The sequence below is a fragment of the Mesoplodon mirus genome (assembly GCF_964341445.2).
Source record: "Mesoplodon mirus genome assembly, chromosome: 15".
Lineage (NCBI taxonomy): Eukaryota > Metazoa > Chordata > Mammalia > Artiodactyla > Ziphiidae > Mesoplodon > Mesoplodon mirus.
The window spans coordinates 37,421,704-37,442,983 of record NC_138991.1 but is presented as its reverse complement, the minus strand read 5'-3'; the positions used below and the strand labels follow the sequence as shown (position 1 = coordinate 37,442,983).

General features: G+C 40.0%; 1 protein-coding gene across 6 annotated transcripts in view; it reads right to left on the bottom strand.

Moving 5' to 3' along the window:
* Window positions 1-585: 585 nt before the first annotated feature.
* GTF2I (general transcription factor IIi) overlaps window positions 586-21,280 on the bottom strand; it is a gene marked incomplete at its 3' end in the record, with an annotated part of 98,599 nt that continues 77,904 nt past the window's right edge. For all 6 annotated transcript variants that reach the window (XM_082645464.1, XM_082645467.1, XM_082645465.1 and 3 more), the window contains 17 exons: window positions 20,264-20,322; window positions 17,035-17,106; window positions 15,449-15,632; window positions 14,743-14,801; window positions 14,283-14,357; window positions 11,507-11,608; window positions 10,842-10,907; window positions 10,110-10,293; window positions 8,569-8,627; window positions 8,110-8,190; window positions 7,283-7,366; window positions 6,934-7,117; window positions 5,836-5,864; window positions 3,833-3,874; window positions 2,994-3,035; window positions 2,454-2,529; window positions 586-1,728 (listed from right to left, as the gene is read on the bottom strand). In XM_082645464.1, coding sequence (XP_082501590.1) covers window positions 2,471-2,529; window positions 2,994-3,035; window positions 3,833-3,874; window positions 5,836-5,864; window positions 6,934-7,117; window positions 7,283-7,366; window positions 8,110-8,190; window positions 8,569-8,627; window positions 10,110-10,293; window positions 10,842-10,907; window positions 11,507-11,608; window positions 14,283-14,357; window positions 14,743-14,801; window positions 15,449-15,632; window positions 17,035-17,106; window positions 20,264-20,322 — 1,381 coding nt within the window. The remainder of the gene's footprint in view (window positions 1,729-2,453; window positions 2,530-2,993; window positions 3,036-3,832; window positions 3,875-5,835; window positions 5,865-6,933; window positions 7,118-7,282; window positions 7,367-8,109; window positions 8,191-8,568; window positions 8,628-10,109; window positions 10,294-10,841; window positions 10,908-11,506; window positions 11,609-14,282; window positions 14,358-14,742; window positions 14,802-15,448; window positions 15,633-17,034; window positions 17,107-20,263; window positions 20,323-21,280) is intronic.

The following is a 21,280-nucleotide window of genomic DNA, read 5'->3' as shown; positions in this document are numbered from 1 at the left end:
CAAACTTTTTGTTAAAGAGTTACATGCACAAGCTTAACTCCTTTTAAAAGCAGCCTTTGGATGACTACGGTTCTCCAGTGGCTGGGATGGGAAGCGTGGGTGGAGGCAGCCAGGCTGTGAACACCTTAAGAACACGGGAAAGGAACCCTGAGACTCTACTGCAGCAGCTGTCTCCTCCTAATGTCGGTTGGTAAGTTAGGAACAAACCAGTTTGGCTTTCCCTGAGGTCACACTTGTAAGGGTAAAAGAGAGGCAGAGGGTGATGGTGGAGAGGACAGAGAAGACCTGGAGCCAGTGTGTGGTTTTCACGGGGGAGGGGCTGACATACGGGCTCTACCTGGGGAGGGACTCTGACCTCCAACATCATGCGTATGCTGCATACAGTTGGCATGTCACAGATAAAAAGCTGGGGGCTCCAGCCCCAGCTCAGCCCAGAGGCACAGCGGTCTCAGACACACCGTGAGCAGTGGTGTCCTGACAAGGGACTGAGCCTCTGGACCGTGCCCACCTAACCTCGCCTTGCATTCCGCCGAGCCACCCAAGGTTTCCCCACACAGTCATGAAAACACCTTAAAAAGAAATGAATTAGTGTGTGAAAGGCATGGATGGATTTTATTTATTACCCTATATCTACAATTTGAGGTAAAATATAAGCAACACATAAAAATGCCTATTTCTGCTACCATGTAATATAATTCTCCATCGTGAATATTGTGATAAAGCTAATGAAAACTCTATGCCATCACATACTCTAGCTTTTCATATAGCTGGTATTTTACAACTCTTACTGTTTGTGAAATCTCAACACATGTAAGATTCTCCTACAAATGGCGCAGAATATCAGAGGGCGCCTGATCAGCTTACTGACCCCTCCCTCCCCACACTGGAGCCTCAATGTTACAAGTAGAATTGTTAAGTAATGAAGGCAGTGAAACTCCCTTGAGTCTGATCCAAGCTGGAATAGTGTTCCAAAGAATTCCACACCACAATGGGTTACATGATAGTGAGGCTTTAGTGTCATTCAGCTTGCCCAAACACTTATACCTGATCTGAAACTTCTGGTACACCATGCATTTTATTTGGATGAAAAGTAAATGTGGATGGAAGAGGTCCTCTGTACTCCATCGATAAGCCACACGCTGAGATACTGACCTCTTACTGGCTGTTAGGTGATCCAGATGGTTGATTTTTAATTACGATAAAAAACATATGAACCATGATAGAGAGCTTAGGAAAAGGTTTAGTCAAATATACAGATACTAACTGTTCACTCAGTCATTAAGGAGAACCGTGAACAAAAGGATCAATTAGGTGATTTTTCAAATAGAAAAACTAAAGAGCTGAACTATCACAGGTATTTTCTTCACTGCAGAAGCTGAGATGTTCCAGTAGGAGAGATCTTCACTTGATTGGGAAACAAACACCACAGCTGAAGGCTCTGCTGAATACGTAAAAAATCTGATGAGATTCATCCCTGTCATTTTCCCTGTCGTTTTTCCAGCACTGCTGTAAAATCCTTATAATACATTCCAAAGTAAACCAGCCATTCCAAATCTACAGTCACTCTGCTCTTTAATTCAATTCACAGAACTGCTGAAAAAGTAGACATTTCTATCTAAAAGTAGAAAAAAAGGTTTGTATAGAAGGTATTTCTGTTATACAAGTATATTACACAGCTTGGGGCAGTAACAGGTCCGAAAAGCTCTTCTCACCCACTGATACTTTAAGCTAAAATAGGAGAGAAAACAAACAAACAAGAAAACAGGTTAATTTGATTATAGGAACTTATGATTCACTAATATCTCAACTTAATTACCACTTAAATCCATGGACTGACAGTACATGGCCAATTCCATGACCAAAAAAGTCTCTGGAGTGTCAGGTACAGATGAGAGCTAACTGTATCCTCTAACTATCATGAAAACATTCAACAGCTGGGGCTTAGTGTGGTTCAATATGACATGAAAACCAAGTTTCACTGACTCCTGGTCTAGAGCTGCCCCTCCTGGGTAGTAACCTGGCCAAGTTTAAGATGTTTGGAATAACTGGATCAGGCTTTATAACTTAATTATGCAAGATGCACAATGGATTGTGTAGCTCAGCCAGACTCTGCAAATACTGTTACTATGATTAGGGGAAAAAGTCAGTCTGTTGATACCGACTCTCAGTGAACTCCAATGGCAAGGACAAGATTTAACCTATAGGTTAGAAACAAAACACTTTCCATTTGAGGCAAAGCGCTTTACCTTCTTTGCCTGACATATATTGATCCAAGGAAAATCTGCTTGAACCTTCTAGCTCAAACCACCCAGTATGCTTATACTTTGTCCTCACGTGCCCTGAAGGCGGGGGCACCATTTATGACTGAAGCAGGGAAAACACTTCAGCTTATGAATATGCAGGTGGGTTCAGATAGATACCACATGGCATCCTGGACACAGAAGCTGATTTACCCTAGGAGGGAAGAGGTCTACCACGTAGGGTCTGGTTCTTGCTTGATTTGAGAGCTTCCATCAGTCTCCTTTATTTCTATCAAGTAAAACAAAAGGGAACCGATTAACTGTACTATTAATGCAAATCTGTTCAATTACAAATCTACTCATACCAAACTATTCATTACAATGACTTAATAGGAATTATAAGATACTAAAAATGATAAGACTGTTCTCTAGCAGTAAGTTCTAAATTTTGTTACTTAGATTTTCAAAGTAACGAACATCTTATTAATTATGCATGCAAAGGACCCACACTAGCTATATCTAGGTTATATAGCAGTCATTCAACTATTTCAGAATTCATTAAGAGTCATTTGGGGAAAATGGAGGAAAAGAACCCATGAGTCATCTCTAAACACAATGTTTCTGGGCATAAACTACAAATCCAGTTCACCCAGAAACAAAACTACCATACAGGTCCAGTTAAACGGCGTTAAAAACACAATTAATCCTTTGTCTTTGGCCCTTAATTTCTGACAACCAGACTACTCTTTTTACCTTCTGTTGCAGGAACCTCCAACTGGCTTGGCTCGGCTGATTCTGAAGAGAAATACATAAAGATTTTACTTTAACATTTTTCGAAAGTTGCTTTCAGTTATTTAAAGAGCCCAGAGGGAGAAAGCTCCCTAGACATTGTACACAAAGCCCAGGTCTCGGTGAGACAGCAGCCAGATTCCTGGGATCAAACACACCGTTACTCAGCCAGGCTCTCAAAAACCTGCTTTTCTGAAACCTGTGAAAGTTGCCTACACAATCGAAACCTTAAATAACAATCTTAATTAACACAGCTCTAACATGAAAGTAGGAGTTTCTCTCTCTCTGTCTTTTTCCCCTTTCTTCTGTGGGCTCCCTTTTAATAAAAGCCTTTTGTTACTTTCAATGAATCACACAGCAGGCCTAAACACTTTGTTTCTAAGGGCTTTTTAAAACTACAATGCATGCATTTCCGCCCAACATAATTTTGGTTTATAGCAACCATTGGAAACAAATGGCATAAGAAGCCAAGTTAAAAAACAACCTTCTCCCCCCATCACCCCACAACTGCATTCTTCGCCACTGGTCTCAGGGTTCCTGACCTGGGACGGTGGGAACAAATGGCATGTGGTCCAGTTCTCAATGAGGACCTATGGCTTGAGCTTATATAGGCTTTCAGACAAAGGAGTCCAAGCAAACAAGTCTGCATGTGCACGAGTGTGTGCATATGTGTGTACATGTGTGCTGTGGAATTAACTTTCCCTGAAGTTACGTAAATGTAAGCATGTGAGGCCACACAATTTATGTGACCTGTTTTATTGACTAAGTAGGAATACTTCTATATTTTACCAAGCTTAATTTACCTTGGATCACTGGGCTTTCTGACTCACTCTGATCAACCAACTCTGAAAAGAAAGCAGATTCATTTAAGTAATAATTTAATGATATGTTGTTATATTTGAAAAGCACTTTTTACATACATTCTCTAATCTGATGCTCCAACTTTGCTATAACAGGCACTATTTTCCTTATGACAAGAAGGGAACAAATATTAAAAATTCTAGTATGTCCCATCAAAGTAACTAATTCAGAGTAATTACCATAAAATTCTATAATAATAGACTAGGGCACAAGGAAAAGAACAAAACTGAACATTTTAAACATAAGGTAAAGGAGCAGGGAGGCATAAAATACAGTGTCTTTTGAAATTAAAAATTACACAGAAGGTAGATGAATTGGGATCAATAAATTCTTTTCCCCCCCAAAAAACCCCACACCTTATCATGAGGTTTCTTTAAATGACAAAGTTCCCGGGTGTAGTTAAAGCTGAATGCCAAAGATGACTGAAAATCTATGAAGCAAGGTTTACTTCTCTTTCATTCATTACTGACATCCCCAGATGCTAACATACTTGGCCAAGATAGACAGTATAATAAAAACAGATTCTATAAAGAAAGAACTCATGGCTTGGGGGAAAAAGCAAATAAATATATTTTGTGATAAAGTGAAACTCGAAACTTGGGGGCAGAAGAGATATAACCAAATCCGTGACACTGAAGGAGTGGTGGCCACAGAACAGCATCAATAGTGTGAAGCATGGGGGCTTCCCTGGTGGTGCAGTGGTTGAGAGTCCGCCTGCCGATGCAGGGGACACGGGTTCGTGCCCTGGTCCGGGAAGATCTCACATGCCACAGAGCGGCTAGGCCCGTGAACCATGGCCGCTGAGCCTGTGCATCCCGAGCCTGTGCTCTGCAACGGGAGAGGCCACAACAGTGAGAGGCCCGCGTACCGCAAAAAAAAAAAAAAAAAAAAAAAAAAAAAAAAAAATAGTGTGAAGCAAACAGGGGGGTGGGGGCAGGCACAACAGGGGCCCAATTTCTCAGCTCAGGGGACAAACCAGCAACTCACGAGGCTCAGCTGCTCAGTGACCACTGAAAACTCCTGAATACTTTCCCAACAAATAAAGTATACAATTGAATACCCAATACAGATGGATTTTAAAGAGTTGGAATAATACCAGTTGGAAAAAAGACTGAAATGCTAATGGTATTAGTTAAGGATAATTCTCACTTTTGAAATTTTTTAACAATAAAGTTAACAGAAGAACATAAAACATACTAGCATAATTAAGTTTTGCTAAAAAAAAAAAAACTGTTTAAACTGATACGAACATCAGGGAACTAGAAGAACACTTACACTTGTTTATGCAACAGTATCTGAGGGCCCAGTGGCTGCCAAGACACTAGGCCTAAATATTAACAGAAGTAGCTAAATCACATTAAAAGACTTATTTTTTCCAGCCCAGTAATTACAAACTAATAGTAAAAGTAATAACAGTGGTAGTAAAAAGAGTAACAAATATAGATTTTGCTTACTGAGCACATACTAGGGTCGGGGTCAACAAACTTTATTACAAAGAGGCAGTAAGTATTTCAGGCTTTGCACATCAGCCCAGTTTGCCATAAGCAAATGGGCCTGGCAGTGCTGTAATAAAACTTTATTTACACGGACCGCAGCTTGCTGGTCCCTGTTTTAGAGGCCTGACACATAATGTGTCATTTAAAATGCTCTAAAACTCCCAGAATGGGTACTAATATCATTACCATTTTCCTAATAAGTAAACCGAGATTTAAAAAGGTGAAGCAACTTGCCCAGTTTTACACCTAGAAAGTGCCTGGTGCCTCACACACTGAGGGCTAAAATGACGACTTTGAATGATTACTGCTGTAGGTGAAGTAATAAAATGTTACACTCTCAGGTAAGTGTACGTGCAAGTGCACACACACGCACACGCACACACACCCCCACACACCCTTCTCACATCCCAGAAAAGAGAAAAAACAAAAAGACTTCAAGAAATACTCACGGTTATTAATCACAAGTCCTGGAAATGGTCTAAAGAGAGAAACAAATTGTACAAGTTTTTTTTTCTACTCTACAAGAGCTTACATGTATATTCAGTTTATTCAACTAACATTTAGCCCATGTCACTTACGTGCTAGAATGAGAAAAGCTGTCCACTACTGTTTAATCTTATACTTTTTAATCTATAGACAGATATACGAATAACTAATATGGCACATTATTAGAAAATGCTACATCAAGATGGTGGGAAAAAAATAGGAACAATGCAAAGGGAACAGAGTAATTGTAGTGAAAGGAGGAAAAAGCCTTGGGAAGGTAATACATTAGCTATTTCTGAGTGTTGGTCCTATGCAGACAGTGGGAACTTGACAATGAATGGGTGTTATTTAATAACAGCTAAGTTTGGGGAGGTGGAAGAAAAGAGTGAAAGGCACTTGGGACTTCTGCTTAGGTGGATGACAAAAGGATACCGTAAGACTTACTGTGACAAGCACACATCAAAGACTGTAATTCTCACAATGCTGTTAGATGGCAGGTGTAACCATCATTCCTACTCTGTGGATAAGGAGCTAACACTCTCAAAGGAAACAACTACAATCTCACTGGACAGACAAGGAAACAGAAGTGACTTAGTATTGAATCCCTGTCTGATCCAAAGCCTGTGAAGAGATGCCTGAGGCAGAGGCTGGCAGCATTTTTCTGTAAAGGGCCAGACAGTAAATATTTCCAGCTTTGTAGACCACACTGTCTCTGTCCCAACTACTTAATTTTACCACTGCAATATGAAAGCAGCCACAGACGATATGTAAACAAACGGATGTGACTGGGTTATAATAAGACATAAAACTAAAATAAAAGCAGATGGCAGGCTGAAGCTGGTCCACAGGCCATGGTGTGCTAACAATCCCCTGCCTTAAAAACCAGAGAACTGAGTCAGCACAAGGAAGAAAGAATCTAATAGTACAGTAACTAAAGAATTTCATTATAGTTCATTTCATTACATGGCAAACTTACTACATACGACTACATTTTGGAAGATGACTCAGCCTCAATGATCTGCAGGTTCATTCTTATGACCAAGCAAGGAACTCTCACGTACCTAATGACTGTGAATTTAATGAACTCAGCAGAATCTAAGATCCTTCTCATGGAGCTGATTTCCAGATAGCTGGGGGCTTTGAATGACACTCCAGGAGGCATGCCATCAACCACCACACAGCCAGGGTTAATTGTGATTTTCCTGTAGGGAACTTTCACAGGGAAACCCATACCAATGGCTTCACCTATAGCAAGACAAACGGCATAAAAGCACAGATGAACCTAGCACCTTAGTTGAGTGTTGTAAAAGCACAGATTAAAACTACCTGAGCATAATTTACTTTTAAGATCTTATTGAGACGAAATTTCCTTGCTTACTGCAAGCTATACTATGCAAATGCAAAACTTACCAAATTTTCGACTGAAGAGGTCATTAACTTGTTCTCTTAGCTGTCTAGCTTTTTCAACTTTTGACAGTCTTTCATTATCATCATCTAAAAAGGTTAAGAGCAAGTTGTGACTTAATAATGCGATTTTAATACCAGATAAATTTTTAGGTGCTTTATGTAACTTCACTTTATGGTTTTGGAATGTTTTTAAAAATGAATCAAGGGCTTCCCTGGTGGCGCAGTGGTTGAGAATCTGCCTGCCGATGCAGGGGACACGGGTTCGAGCCCTGGTCTGGGAAGATCCCACATGCCGCGGAGCAACTGGGCCCGTGAGCCACAACTACTGAGCCTGCGCGTCTGGAGCCTGTGCTCCGCAATAAGAGAGGCCGCGATAGTGAGAGGCCTGCGCACCGCGATGTAGAGTGGCCCCCGCTTGCTGCAACTAGAGAAAGGCCTCGCACAGAAACGAAGACCCAACACAGCAAAAATAAATAAATAGATTGTCTCCTATTTAAAAAGTAAAATAAAAAATAAAAATCGAATCAAGATTGAAATGATTTAACCAAACAATTTAATAATAACACCAAACTGACAATGTTGCAGTTATGAAGAGCTTTGCTTGCCGTCTTATACAAATTTTTTAAACAACACACTAGGCATCTGGGTAGCCTACAGGTTTTAGCTCATGCTGAGTCTCATAACTGCCAAGAGCTGTTTAGCGATAAACTGACAAGGTGATGTATTTGGTTAATAACTTCTGCAGGGGCTGGTGGGGACAACACACAATGTGCAGTGTATTCAAAATCCATGAAACCCCACAAACTACGACTGAGGCAGAGAGATCATACCTGGAATCGTCACCTGAATGATGTTAAGGTCTTCAACACCTGATGCAGTAGTATTCACACTGGGCGATGAATTTATTTTTCCTTAAAACAGAAACTCGAGATTAGAACATATACAAATGCAATCAGATCTTCCCTAATAAAGTGCTTACAATTCAGACTACAAAAGATAGTATTTTAACCCAACTTTGTTCCTTTTCATGACATGTTTTGTTGTTCTGTGATATTAGGCTTCCTGAAAGACGTTTTGCACTTTTTTCTCTTCCTTGTGGTGCTTCGTAGAGCATCAAGATATGTGGAGACCCTTAGGTATTAAAGAACTTAAAAATCGTAAACTAGTCCAAACCCCAACCTTGAATGAGCTTTCCTGCTTTTATCTCAGTAGCCACTCTTTTAACGATTTTCTAAATTAGCGCTGCAAAGTAAGTGTCTAACAGCGTGTTTTCTGCAGCAAATGCTTACTTGGAGGGCTCTTAGAGGAGGAGGTGCTCTCCTTAATGGCCGTCTCAAACATTTCAGGCCTAAGAACAAGAAAAGAGAAAAAACTTTTGGGCTAACATTCCAATAGTAAAACATTAAAAATTAAACAAGTAAGAGATTTTAAAAGCCAGCAACTTTCTATAAATACACATTCTTAGTAATGGAAGAACAGAAGTAACATGGATCTCTAAAGGAACACACATATAAAGACTAATTATAATTGTGATTTTACCATCCACCCCAGCCCCATCTAGTATAAACAGCTTCTTCCTGTCATTTCAATATATCCTAGAAAGAGTCAATGCTAGACTGGAGAAGGAAACAGGAAGAGACCCGAATGCAGGTAGCATGGAAACAGAAGACAGGCTGTAAACACCTGAACACAAGAGACTGTCTCTCTTAGGAAGCAGAAGCAGGGGCCCTAGCCTCTACAGACCTGGCTGAAGGTACAGAGGGAGGACATTATGGTCGGCAATGTCAGCTGTGATTATTCGACAGCATCCTTAGGCAACTCAGAAGTAACCTTTAATAAATAAAACCTAAAATTCCTTTCAATTCATTTCAAATGTATTTTGTTAACTCTAATTATTTCCATTTACTTCAATTGTGCTGGCATAATTCACAGATTTCCAAGCAAACAGGAGAGAAATTTAAAATATTCTGCAAGCTGGAGAAATAAAAGGGCTTTATAAAACTGAACCACTGGGCTTCCCTGGTGGCGCAGTGGTTGAGAGTCCACCTGCCGATGCAGGGGACACGGGTTCGTGCCCAGGTCTGGGAAGATCCCACATGCCGTGGAGCGGCTGGGCCCGTGAGCCATGGCCGCTGAGGCTGTGCGTCTGGAGCCTGTGCTCCGCAACGGAAGAGGCCACAGCAGGGAGAGGCCCGCGTACCGCAAAAAAAAAAAAAAAAACTGAACCACTGCCTAGGCTCCAGTAGTATCAACCATTAGGATATCACTGTGAGGCTTCCCTGGTGGCGCAGTGGTTAGGAATCCACCTGCCAGTGTAGGGGACACGGGTTCCAGCCCTGGTCCGGGAAGATCCCACATGCCACAGAGCAACTAAGCCCATGCGCCACAACTACTGAGCCTATGCTCCAGAGCCCACGTGCCAAAACTACTGAAGCCCGCACACCTAGAGTCCATGCTCTGCAACAACAGAAGCCACCACAATGAGAAGCCTGCGCACTGCAACGAAGAGTAGCCCCTGCTCACCGCAACTAGAGAAAGCCTGCACACAGCAATGAAGACCCAACACAGCCAAAAATAAAAATAAATTTATATTTTAAAAAAATGTCACTATGCATAGACTTCACAAAATCAAGTTGTTATCCCCCTGATAAGCCATAGCCCTCCCTCTTTTGACCAGTTATGAAAAATTTAAAATATATACAAAGGTACAGCTTAAAGAGCTTCTTTGACCCTAAGGTTTGGCTGAGCTCCAAAGTTGAATCCATGTGCCATCTCCCAGCATCAAACTGTATCAACTCATGGTCAATCTTGTTTCATCTTATCTCCTTACTTTTTAATGATGAACTTAATTTTGGCTTTGTTTCTGAGTATCTTCTCCAGCCTTGGAATGCCAAAAGTAGATGGTCGTCGGAATGGCACACCCTCGGGTAAGCCTTCCACGTAAAAGTCTTCAGGGAAAGACTCAAATAATGCAAACGGCACTTTCACAGCTTGTTTAAGGCCAAGAGCTTCACCTAAAAAAACAAAACACATTTACTGGTTCTCATATTTATAACTTTAAAAAAAACTAAACCTTTTTTTTTTTTTTTTTTTTTTTTTGCGGTATGCGGGCCTCTCACTGCTGCAGCCTCTCCCGTTGCAGAGCACAGGCTCCGGACACGCAGGCTCGGCAGCCATGGCCCACGGGCCCAGCCGCCCCGCGGTATGTGGGATCCTCCCGGACCGGGGCACGAACCTGCGTCCCCTGCATCGGCAGGCGGACTCTCAATCACTGCACCACCAGGGAAGCCCAAAAAACTAAACCTTTTTTAAAAAATGCATTTTAAATTACATTTTGCAGCTACTAAAACCTTTCTTTTTTAAAAATCACATTAATTTTAGAAAAGTTTCTTCAATTTCTTGGTGCTCAGAAATGTGGAAGAAATTATAAAATTCATGCCTGCAAAACCCACACTTCTGATGACAGTAATATTTAAATGCTGAACAATTTTACTATGCTCACATTTTTCTATTTTATAAAAAAGCTACCTCATATTTTAATAGTATTTCAAAATAAACTTACCACATTTTTCATTGAAAAGATTTTCAACTTTCTGTTTTAGGTCAGTGATTTTGGCATTCCAGGCCTCTGCATATAAAAAAACCAAGAGCGATTAAGATGTTAGTAATAGTTACTAGTATACATCCAATGGCAGAACTTCTGCATCTTTTATTGTGCATCTTTAAGCAATACAAAATAAAAAATACATAGGTTTTAAACACAGGCATGTCTTGATAACTACTCTAATCCTGATGCATTATTTAACTGTTTTATTAACATATTTAACTAATATGTTGGCTACGAATAAATAAAAAAAAAAAGAAAACCAAAATACCCCCCCAAAACAATTTCAGTATCTACTACGTGCCAGATATAGTTTTACCCCTTAAATGATCTGGTATTTATAATCTTCATAATAACCCTATGGAACAGGAAGTAATGTTATCCCCACTCATAGATAAGGAAACTGAGGCACAGAGACGTTAAGCAGCCTGCTCAAGGTCACAGAATTATAAAGTACTGGCACCAGATTTGAATTCAGTCTGGCTCTATAATCTGTGCCTTGAATTGCTAATATATACTAACTCACCAAATAAAAAAAAAGAAAACAATTCAACTAGTAAAATATTTTACTGACTCCTTTTATTTAAAATAATGAAATAAAGAAAAACATAACACGTATTTACCAAAGGAAAACTCTCTCCCTCGAGGCTTGAAGGGAACATTAGAACCATTAGTCTGGGTAGAGGTTCGAACAGCTGAGGTTTGAGGGTTGCTGTTATTAGGGCCTACAGAATTAAAAAACATAAATAAAAAACATAATCAGCACATATATTCAGTCATCCTTAAGTACTGCTCATGATTTCTCTAGGACATGCTCTTGAAGTCCAACCTGTGCTGGAAAAGTTATGTTCAGTGTGTATACAAACAAGCACTCTGCAATGAAAATAGCCACTGCTGTCAGTTTTACAGACCTCCATCCATTTTCCTACTTCCATCCCTATAATCAGGCATTTCCCCCCAAAACACATCTAGCTTTCTGGCTGATCTGAGGAACTTTCAATTCACTTAATGATTCATTACGCCATTCTGAAGCCACTGGTTACCTATGTTTGCCTTTTATGTTTTTCTTTCGGCCTTTGAACATAAACATGACTTTAGATACAACTATAGTCGTGTTTATGTTCAAAGGCCGAAAGAAAAACATGAGCTTTCCTTTGGATTCTCTAGCTGACACTGACATATCCTTTCTTTGAATTCTTAGTAATATACAGAAACAATGTTATGGGTTATCAGTTGTTTTCCATTAAAAGCCTGACTATGGCCTCAAAATCAAATAAAATATCAAGATTCAACATTCTAATCTTTAATTACTTCAAACTCCTGAATAAAAACCCCACAGCTTCCTTAAAGAGCACAGTGATAAAAGCAAAGTATTTCTGGACCAGCTGGATCTAGCAGCCTGGTTGACCTGGCAGGTATAATAACCAGACAGAGGAACTCAGTACATCCTATTACCATACTTCTTTAACAGGCTACTAAGATCACTCAACTAATATCTCTTTTTATACTCCATGTTCATAAAGCAGCCTTTTAATAGTAACAGGGCAAGACAGGAAGAGACTTGTGGTCACCTGACAGAATTAAGCTGACTGAAATATCTACTTGCAATTCAAAAATCAAAAAACTGGCATTCTGGTCTATGCTTAAGTGAAATGACACTACACACCCACTAGAACGGCTAAAATAAAAAGAATGACAATATCAAGTACTGTGAGGACGTGCAGCGACTGGAATTCTCATACATTCCTGGCACAAGTGTAAAGCAATACAATCAGTTCAGTAAACTGTTTCTTAGAAAGTTAAAAACCCAGTAAATTCCACTTTAAATATCTATTCAAGAGAAGGAAAGCATACGCCATGTTTTGTACACAAATGTTCATATAGCATCTTGACTAGACAAAGACAGGAAATAAACCCAAATGCCCACTGATAAATGCATAAATTAATTCTGGTGAATCCATACAATGGAGTAATACTCAGCAATAAAAAGAAATACTGAAACATGCAGCAAGTATAAATCTAACAACACTGTGCTAAGTAAAAGAAGGCAACCATAAAAAGAAAAGATACAACATGATTCCATTTATATGAAATTCTACAACAGGCAGAAGTGTTCCATGGTGACAAAAAGTGGATCAATGGTTGCCTGTGGCCTGGCCTGTGAGGGAGTGACTGCCAAGGAGCGTGTGGGAGACCTTTTAGGGTGAGGGAGATGTTCTATCTATTGACTAAAGCGGTGCTACAAACGTTTTTCAAAACTCAAACTGTACAATTAAAATGTATGCATTTTATCACGTATAAAGTGTACTCAATAAATTTGATTTTTAAAGTAATAAAAAAATCCATTTACAAGCATGATGTATAATTTAAAAGAAAACATTAGTATGGTGGAAAAAGAAAAAGTCCCTCCTTGCTATCACACTCTTGACAAAAAGTCCCTGAACATGGACACAGCTCTTTACTACTCAAATTAGTTAGTGTTAAACCACTAACAACTATTTTGTGGTATTTTAACAAATATAAATTAAATTTGGGGTCTATTTATAGCCCTGGTTAAGCAAAAGAAAGCTACTGTGGGACAAGGTCCTCTGTGGCTTGGGTAAGACAACAGAAAGAGATTCTCTGTTAATCTGAAGGCAGGTCAAAACCATTTTTCATTAACCCATCACTGCCCTTGTACACGAATGTTCAGAGCAGCATTACTCATAAATAGCAAGAAGTAGTATAAACCAAATGTTCATTAATTGATGAATAAACAAAATATGGTATATCCACACAATGAAATACTAGTCATCAATAAAAAGGAATGGACACCCATTAGGATGGATATTATCTAAAAAGCAGAAAGTAACAAGTGGTGGCGAGGCTATGGAGAAATATCACCTTGCAACTGAAATTGTTAATTAGAAACATTTAGAAATCTAACTTTGGGACTACCCTGGTGGCGCAGTGGTTAAGAATCCACCTGCCAATGCAGGGGACACGGGTTCGAGCCCTGGTCCAGGAAGATCCCACATGCCCTGAAGCAACTAAGCCCGTGCGCCACAACTACTGAGCCTGCGCTCTAGAGCCCGCTAGCCACAACTACTGAAGCCTGCGCGCCTGGAGCCCGTGCTCCACAACAAGAGAAGCCACTGCACCGCAATGAAGAGTAGCCCCTGCTCGCTGCAACTAGAGAAAGCCCGCACGCAGCAACGAAGACCCAATGCACCCAAAAATAATTAAAAAAAAAAAAAAAAAAAAAAAAGAAATCTAGCTTTATTGCAGTTAAGTGTTCTGCACCTAAAACAAGTTTTATAAAAACTCATCTGCATAAAAATATAAATAGTAAAGTGAAGAAGCAACAGATTAACTAGTGAATTGGAGAGCAGACAGGAACGGGCCACAGAGCAACCTCACCTTCAACAGTGACCTCAATTTCAGGAACTTTTGAATTACTCCCAGGGCTTCGTGGTCTTTTCGGGGACTGCAAAGCTGTAAAGTAAGCATACAATTTCTTTTGCATATTGTAAAAAAATCCCGAAGGAGATGCTTTATAAAAGCAGAGTATTAGAATTCATACAGTTTGGCTCTTTTCAAAGAAACCTGAAGAATTAAACTGGTAGTGTAATCCTCCACATGAGTCTCAACAAAGCTGTGGAAACATGAATGAAGGAGGATTGCAAACATGAAACTGCCGATGAAATGTTTACTTTTAAGAGACAGAGAGGAGGGAGGGAGGGAGAGGGAGGAGGGGGTTCATTAAATGAAATACCTTAAAAAGCAAAGAAACAAACCGAAAGCCCCCAAAAGATATCTGCCAACAACTCAGCATGTTTTAACGCACTGAAGTATAATGAAGGTATACATAATCTCTTACCTTTAGTGTTTATTTTACTAGCCATTCCAGGAGGCAAGTAGGAAATAACTAGTTCAGGTCTAGAGAAAAAACCAAGAAACATTAGAGTGGCCAGTATAATATTGGTCTTCACAGCTAGTAAAAATTGTGATGACCAATGTTTTTTTATAAAGGCGACCACAAGATAACTCTGTAATGTAACAATAGTTTCTTCCATTATGGACCAAAAAAATTCACTTTTCCTTCCTACAAATACCTGCTAAATGATTTTATGAAGAGTAAATGACTTCTTTCATGAAAATGAAAACTAGCTATCACTAGTTTAGTTTCTTCAACTACTGAAATGCTGCAGACATATAAATGTGAAACTTAATCACTTAAATTCAGTTGCCCATAAGTTTAACCAGGAATAACAGCACATAAAAATCAGCACTTTCATCCTTCCCTCAAGTATCTATCAATAGTAAGAGACAACACAGCATCCCTTAACAAACTTCACCTCCACCAATGTGAGGCAGGTACAACTCTCCTTGTCCTGATGAAGAAAATCAAGGACAAGTTAAAGGATGGGAGGCAATGGACAAGGCCAGGACTGTAGCTCAATGCTACGCTTTCCATCATGGACTTCAAAGCCTTAGCCATAACCTGAAGCTAGAAAAAATTTAAATAGAAATATGCCTTGATTGTTCTAATTCCAGAAAGGACTACATTGGCAAAGAGAACTTACTTTTTAACAACAAACTTAATTTTATTACTTCCACGGACAATCCTTTCAAGTCGTGGAATTCCAAACCAGGTAGGGCTTCGAAAGGGAATTCCTTCTGGCAAGCCTTCTACATAAAGGAACTCGGGGTTTGATTCAAACACCGGGTATGGTACTTTTACTGCCTCTGTGAGTCCAAGAGCTTGAGCTGAAAGTGTAAGAGAACATAACTTATGGAAGGTAAAATTTTACAGACAGTCTTTTAGTTTTGTCTGACAGCAGTCTCTGTTTATGTTTTTAATACATATACTTTTTAAAACTGTGATATAATGAACATATAACATTATATTAGTTTCAAGTGTATAGCATAATGATTTGCTATTTGTATATATTGTCAAATGATCACCATACTGAGTGTAGTTGACATCTGGGCATTCTCAAATACGTTGTGCAAAAATTCCCAACAATCTAGCAATTTCCACCTAGTAATATAGGTATTTTGCTTAGTATATTGTGTAAAGTTGACAAAGAAGCCTAAAAAATAAGAGGAACATTTTACCACTTCAAAGCAAAGGGATAATTAATCAAAATTGTCTCTGTGCTCTGGGCAGAAATGAACTACAGCCATTTCACTGCCATGCTACCAAAATGGCAACTATCCAGCCCTTGTGTTATCATCTAGGTGCAAGTTTGCTGTTTAAAAGATAAGAGGGCTTCCCTGGTGGTGCAGTGGTTGAGAGTCCGCCTACCAATGCAGGGGACGAGGGTTCGTGCCCCAGTCCGGGAAGATCCCACATGCCGCAGAGCGGCTGGGCCCGTGAGCCATGGCCGCTGAGCCTGCGCGTCCGGAGCCTGTGCTCCGCAATGGGAGAGGCCACAACAGTGAGAGGCCCGCGTACCACAAAAAAAAGATAAGAGGGAATTCCCCGGTGGTCCAGTGGTTAGGACTCTGTGCCTTCACTGCCGAGCGGCAGGGTGCGATCCCTGGTCGGGAACTAAGATCCCACAAGCTGTGCGGGGCACGGTCCTCCAAAAAAAAACAAAAAAGAAAGAAAGAAAGAAAAAAGATAAGAGGTGCATAAGATGCATCTGAGCAGAACTGGTCAAGAGTACTGAAGATTCCTGATCCAGGACACAAACGTCAATACCAGTTATTAAAACGACGATGGCAACGCCCCAGGAATATTGATATCACTCCACTCCTTACTTCCTTCTCCATGACAGACACACCCAATCAACTGAAACACTCTTGCTGAGCCTCCTCAGAATCCTCAAGACAGCGCTCCAGGAAACCGCTGTCAACAAATCTACGTTGAAACAGACGATGAAACCTATTTGCCACAGGTGTTAGCCAGGTTACAAGTACAGACAGCGGAACTGAGATTCCTCCCCAACTCCTCCCTTCCTCTCCCACTCTGACACATGAGAAAACAGAATCCAGGAGACAGAAAGTAACTCGCTCAGTTTAAGTAGTGAATGTGGTAGGAGAAAGTCAAACCCAGTTTCTGGGACCTTCTTTCTTTAGGTCCTCAACTGCTATAATGTTCATTCAAAACACTGCCTTTCATTAACGTTTTTAAATTAAGACATAATCACTGTGTTTTACTTACCAAATTTCAAATTAAAAATCTCTTCCACTTGCTTCCGTAGCTTGGTAATTCTGACATTCCAATCTTCTTTGACTAGAAAGGAACAATAAATCTAATTAACAATGGCCCTTATGGATGCTGACACAAAATTAGACTGGATGCTGTTCTTTCCAGTGATGCTATTTTTTAAAAACTTGAGATATAATTGACATATAACACTGTATTAGTTTAAGATGTACAATCCAGTGACACTCTTAATAAAATTTTGCTTAAAAGCAAAAACTTCAGATAAGGAACAGAAGGATTTCCTGCACTTGTCAAATATCAGAAGTACAGGGAGATAGAATTCAAATTTAAGTTTACATTGTAAATAAAGAAGAACTTGTTCGTAAGTATTCAAAATGAATGGTTTTCAAACACTTTTCCTTGGAGGTACATCAAAGAACCCTCTCAGGGTTGGGAGGACCAGCTATATAAAGATCCAGGCCTCCTATACCAGGTTCAACCAGAGGAGCTTCACTTGTATTTGCTTTCTAAACAGGCATTCCTTGTTTTATCGAACACGTGTGCCTACAGATTTACACAAAGGAAAACTTCACTAATCACAGCAAGAAGTAAATGATAAAGTGATTAGGGAGCTGTCACTCAGCACTACTCACATCTGGAATCCAGTTTATTTCTTTACCCCTCATTTATAAGACAACCATCCCCTTTTAAATACAACATAAAAATAAAGAAAAAATAAGCTATTATAAAAGACACGTAGGGTGGCACTTACTTGGGCAGATAATCGGGGCTTGTTTGGTGGAGCTGAGGATGGAGAGGACGGAGGTAGACTTGGAGACAATGGAGGATGGTTGGAGGTATTGGATAAGGAAAGGAGGGAAAGAGAGAGTAAGAGGAAAGGGTAGAGAGTGCAAGAATCGCACTACGTGTGAAAGTCACTTGTGTCTGTGGACAAGGCGATAGGAAATGTTGGAGAAGTTCTGAAAATACTGCTAAAGGTTGGGAGCCTCAGAAGATCTTTCATTTCCACTTTACTTTTACTGTGAAAGTACTTTGAAACCTTTTCTTTAAAAGAAAACCCAGCATCTCAAGGGCTTAATATGGTAACTCGGCCATTCGGCCAGACGAAGTCAGTCTGGTATAAACCAAATTTGAATATTGCTATAACAATATCTAGACTCTCCTTCTCCGAGGTAAAGGGCTTCTGTTAACCTGGTGCTCAGCCTCCCCTTCCGCCTCACCCTGCACTTCCTTCTCTGGTATTTGCTGCTCTAAGACAAAAAGATCTCTGTACTGCTCTACACAAGAACCAAGTCCCTTCTCATTCTTCCCCTTCAAAGCTCAGCTATCTATCTGGCTAGTGCCCCAACTTCCTCACATGTGACATCTACCTTTTACCAAATTGAGAACAAAGTGCACCCACGTGTGTTTAAGCATACAACTGTTACCTCAGTTAAGTAGATGTCTCTGATGGCAAGGACTAATACAATTCTTCTGTCAGGTACGCTGGGACTTGAATTGGCCCAGCAAGACTAACGCCTGGGTGACTGGCAGACCCAGTAACATTTTGTTGAAATGAAGGAGGACAACCTTTGATTCTTTCCAAGGTCTTCTACGAATGGTAGAAGGCCAAGCATTGTTAATAATTGGGAGAATGGAGAATCTTTTGATAATAGGCCGGTAACCATCTATGCTAGAAAACATCAGATCAAGTACTACTGAAAATATTACTAAATCCTCGGAGTAACTTGTATGGTGCCTACAGATCGTTCGAATAATACATGTTTAACATCCTCAATTTGCAGTCATTATTAAAATTGCTCCTAATAAAAGCAGTTATCACATTAATCACAAGCTTGAACTTGAGGTCTGTCTTGCGAAACGAAGACTCATACATAGACTTTCATCATACTCAGACTAATGCGTATTAAAGCGCTACCTTTGGGAATATTTTTCTTTGCATTATTTTGCTTAGCAAAGTCTCCGTCATGTCCAATCTTCAATGTGTCACCAATATTTTGTTTCTTTGCCTAAATCAAAAGCATTCTGGGGAGCTTGCTGAGTTAATGTTGCTGCTCAACCTGAGAAGTTAAGCCTCAACTCTATCTTCTCCCCGGCAGGATTCTGGGCACAAGATAGTTTGTTTCCCTAGTACAGTATTTCTCAAATACTTCTCATGCCATGATAAACAAAAGATTATACAATCTATTTGGCATACTGGTGACCTTCACCGGTTGCCTCCAGGTACCCTAAAAGCTCAAGAATCAGTATTATAGTTCAGACAAATAACCCTTCCTGTACAGTAGTTCACCTAAACACATTTACAAAAATGATTAACTGCAAAAATGAAAGATAAGGAAGGAAGGAAGGAAGGAAGGAAGGAAGGGAGGGGGAGGGAGGGGGAGGGGAGGAGAGAGGGAGGGAGGGGGAGGGGAGGAGAGAGGGAGGGAGAGGGAGGGGGAGAGGGGGGAGGGAGGGAGGAGAGAGGGAGGGAAAAGATTAACTGCAACAATTCAGAAACACCCATTGGTTCTTAGCAACAGAAGTTCCTAAGGTTGTAGAAGTTCTACAAGTTGTGGTCACTTTTTCTGACATTATGGAATGGAAAACAAAAAGATGGGAAAGAAATAAAGGCACACTTATACCTGAAAGAAAATAAAACCATTCGGACAACTGAGACCGAGACTTTTATTAAAGTTCTTTTCTATTGGGCATGATGTCAGCACAGCTGCTGCAATCACAGTATTTGTCATTTTAAAAACAAGGTCCTTGTGAATAGATTAAGGCCTAAATCTGCATGGTCTGGCACATTAGCCACATGTGGGCAACTGAGCACTTGAAATGTCGCTACTTGAATTAAGATGTGCTGTAAGTGTATAATACATACCAGAGTTTCAAATAAAGAATGTAAATAAATGAAATGAAAAATGTAAACTAACTCATCATGTATTTATGTTGATTACAGGATGAAAAACAGATTTGGCTACTAGAAAATTTTACATGACATATATGGCTTGCATTTATGATGCACGTTATATTTCTACTAAATACCACCGGTCTAAATTCAAAGCTCGAGACTGTTTATGTTCATGTGGATAAATCAAGGAGTGCCTGTATTGACCTTCCACAAAAGACTTTTTGGGTGGAAGGGAGAAAAAAGAGGAATTCCATGGCATTAAAGGATTAATAAAAGCTTAGAAACTATTTACTTAAGCTTTTAAAAAGGATTTCACAACTATCTTACCTGGTGTATTCGTTCTTGGCTGAGTAACTTCAGTAGTGCTGTGAGTCAGAAGTTCTGGTCTGTAAAAATACAATTGACATCGAGATGAGAGCATTTAAGCCCACCTTAATTTCCAGTGTGGTTCACTCTACCTTCATCTGCAGTGACAATATCATTTTGGTGACTTCAATTATTCTTAAAGTAGCAATTTATAAAGATTCAGGTGGAACCACCTGTATGTCCTCAAAGGAATTTTAAGCTTAACTTGTGCAAAACAGTTGTTTTGCCCCAAAGCAGTTCGACCTCCTGTTTCTGAAATTTCAGATGAACTAGAGCACAATACAGGTAGATATATCTAGCTATGTCACCCTAAAGCATGTCCCAACAAATAGACATACAAATGCACAACCCCCAATCAGCAAGCAAATTCTATCCCAACGATAATTCTTCTTTATTAAATGGGCCTTCTGTTCCCACTCCCTGCCCTCAAATTACCCATTCTGCTATCCTTCAAACTCAAGCCAAAATAACACTCTTAAGGTCCAATTCAAATTATTTTAAGAGGAATCAGCTTTAAAACCTCTTCAGTACTCTGCTGACTGTGAAGGACATAAAGCCTTCCTCCACTGGGCCGTCTCAGCCTGTCTACCATGCTACGCCCTCAAGATCATCAATCCTTCCATACAGAATGGTGTGGTTATGCAAACATTCGAGTACATCTGACACCTCCCTGCGCCTACCTACTTATGTTATTTCCTTTATTTGAACCCCCTTCTTGCGTTCTCTATGCACAAGTGACCAAACTGCAGGCCACCCTTGCCTTCTCCCCCAAAGTGTTCAAGTAGCATTTTACTGCATTGATCTATATAATAAGCCTCCCAAGGACAGGATTCCTGTTGGGCCCAATTTTGTACATCTGGTGCCTGGCACTGCAGAGACACTTGCTCAAAAAATGAATCTAAATGTAATACCTTAATCTTAATATGGAGAGTAAGACCAACTGGGAGGGGGAAAAGCCCATTTTTATAAAATTAATTT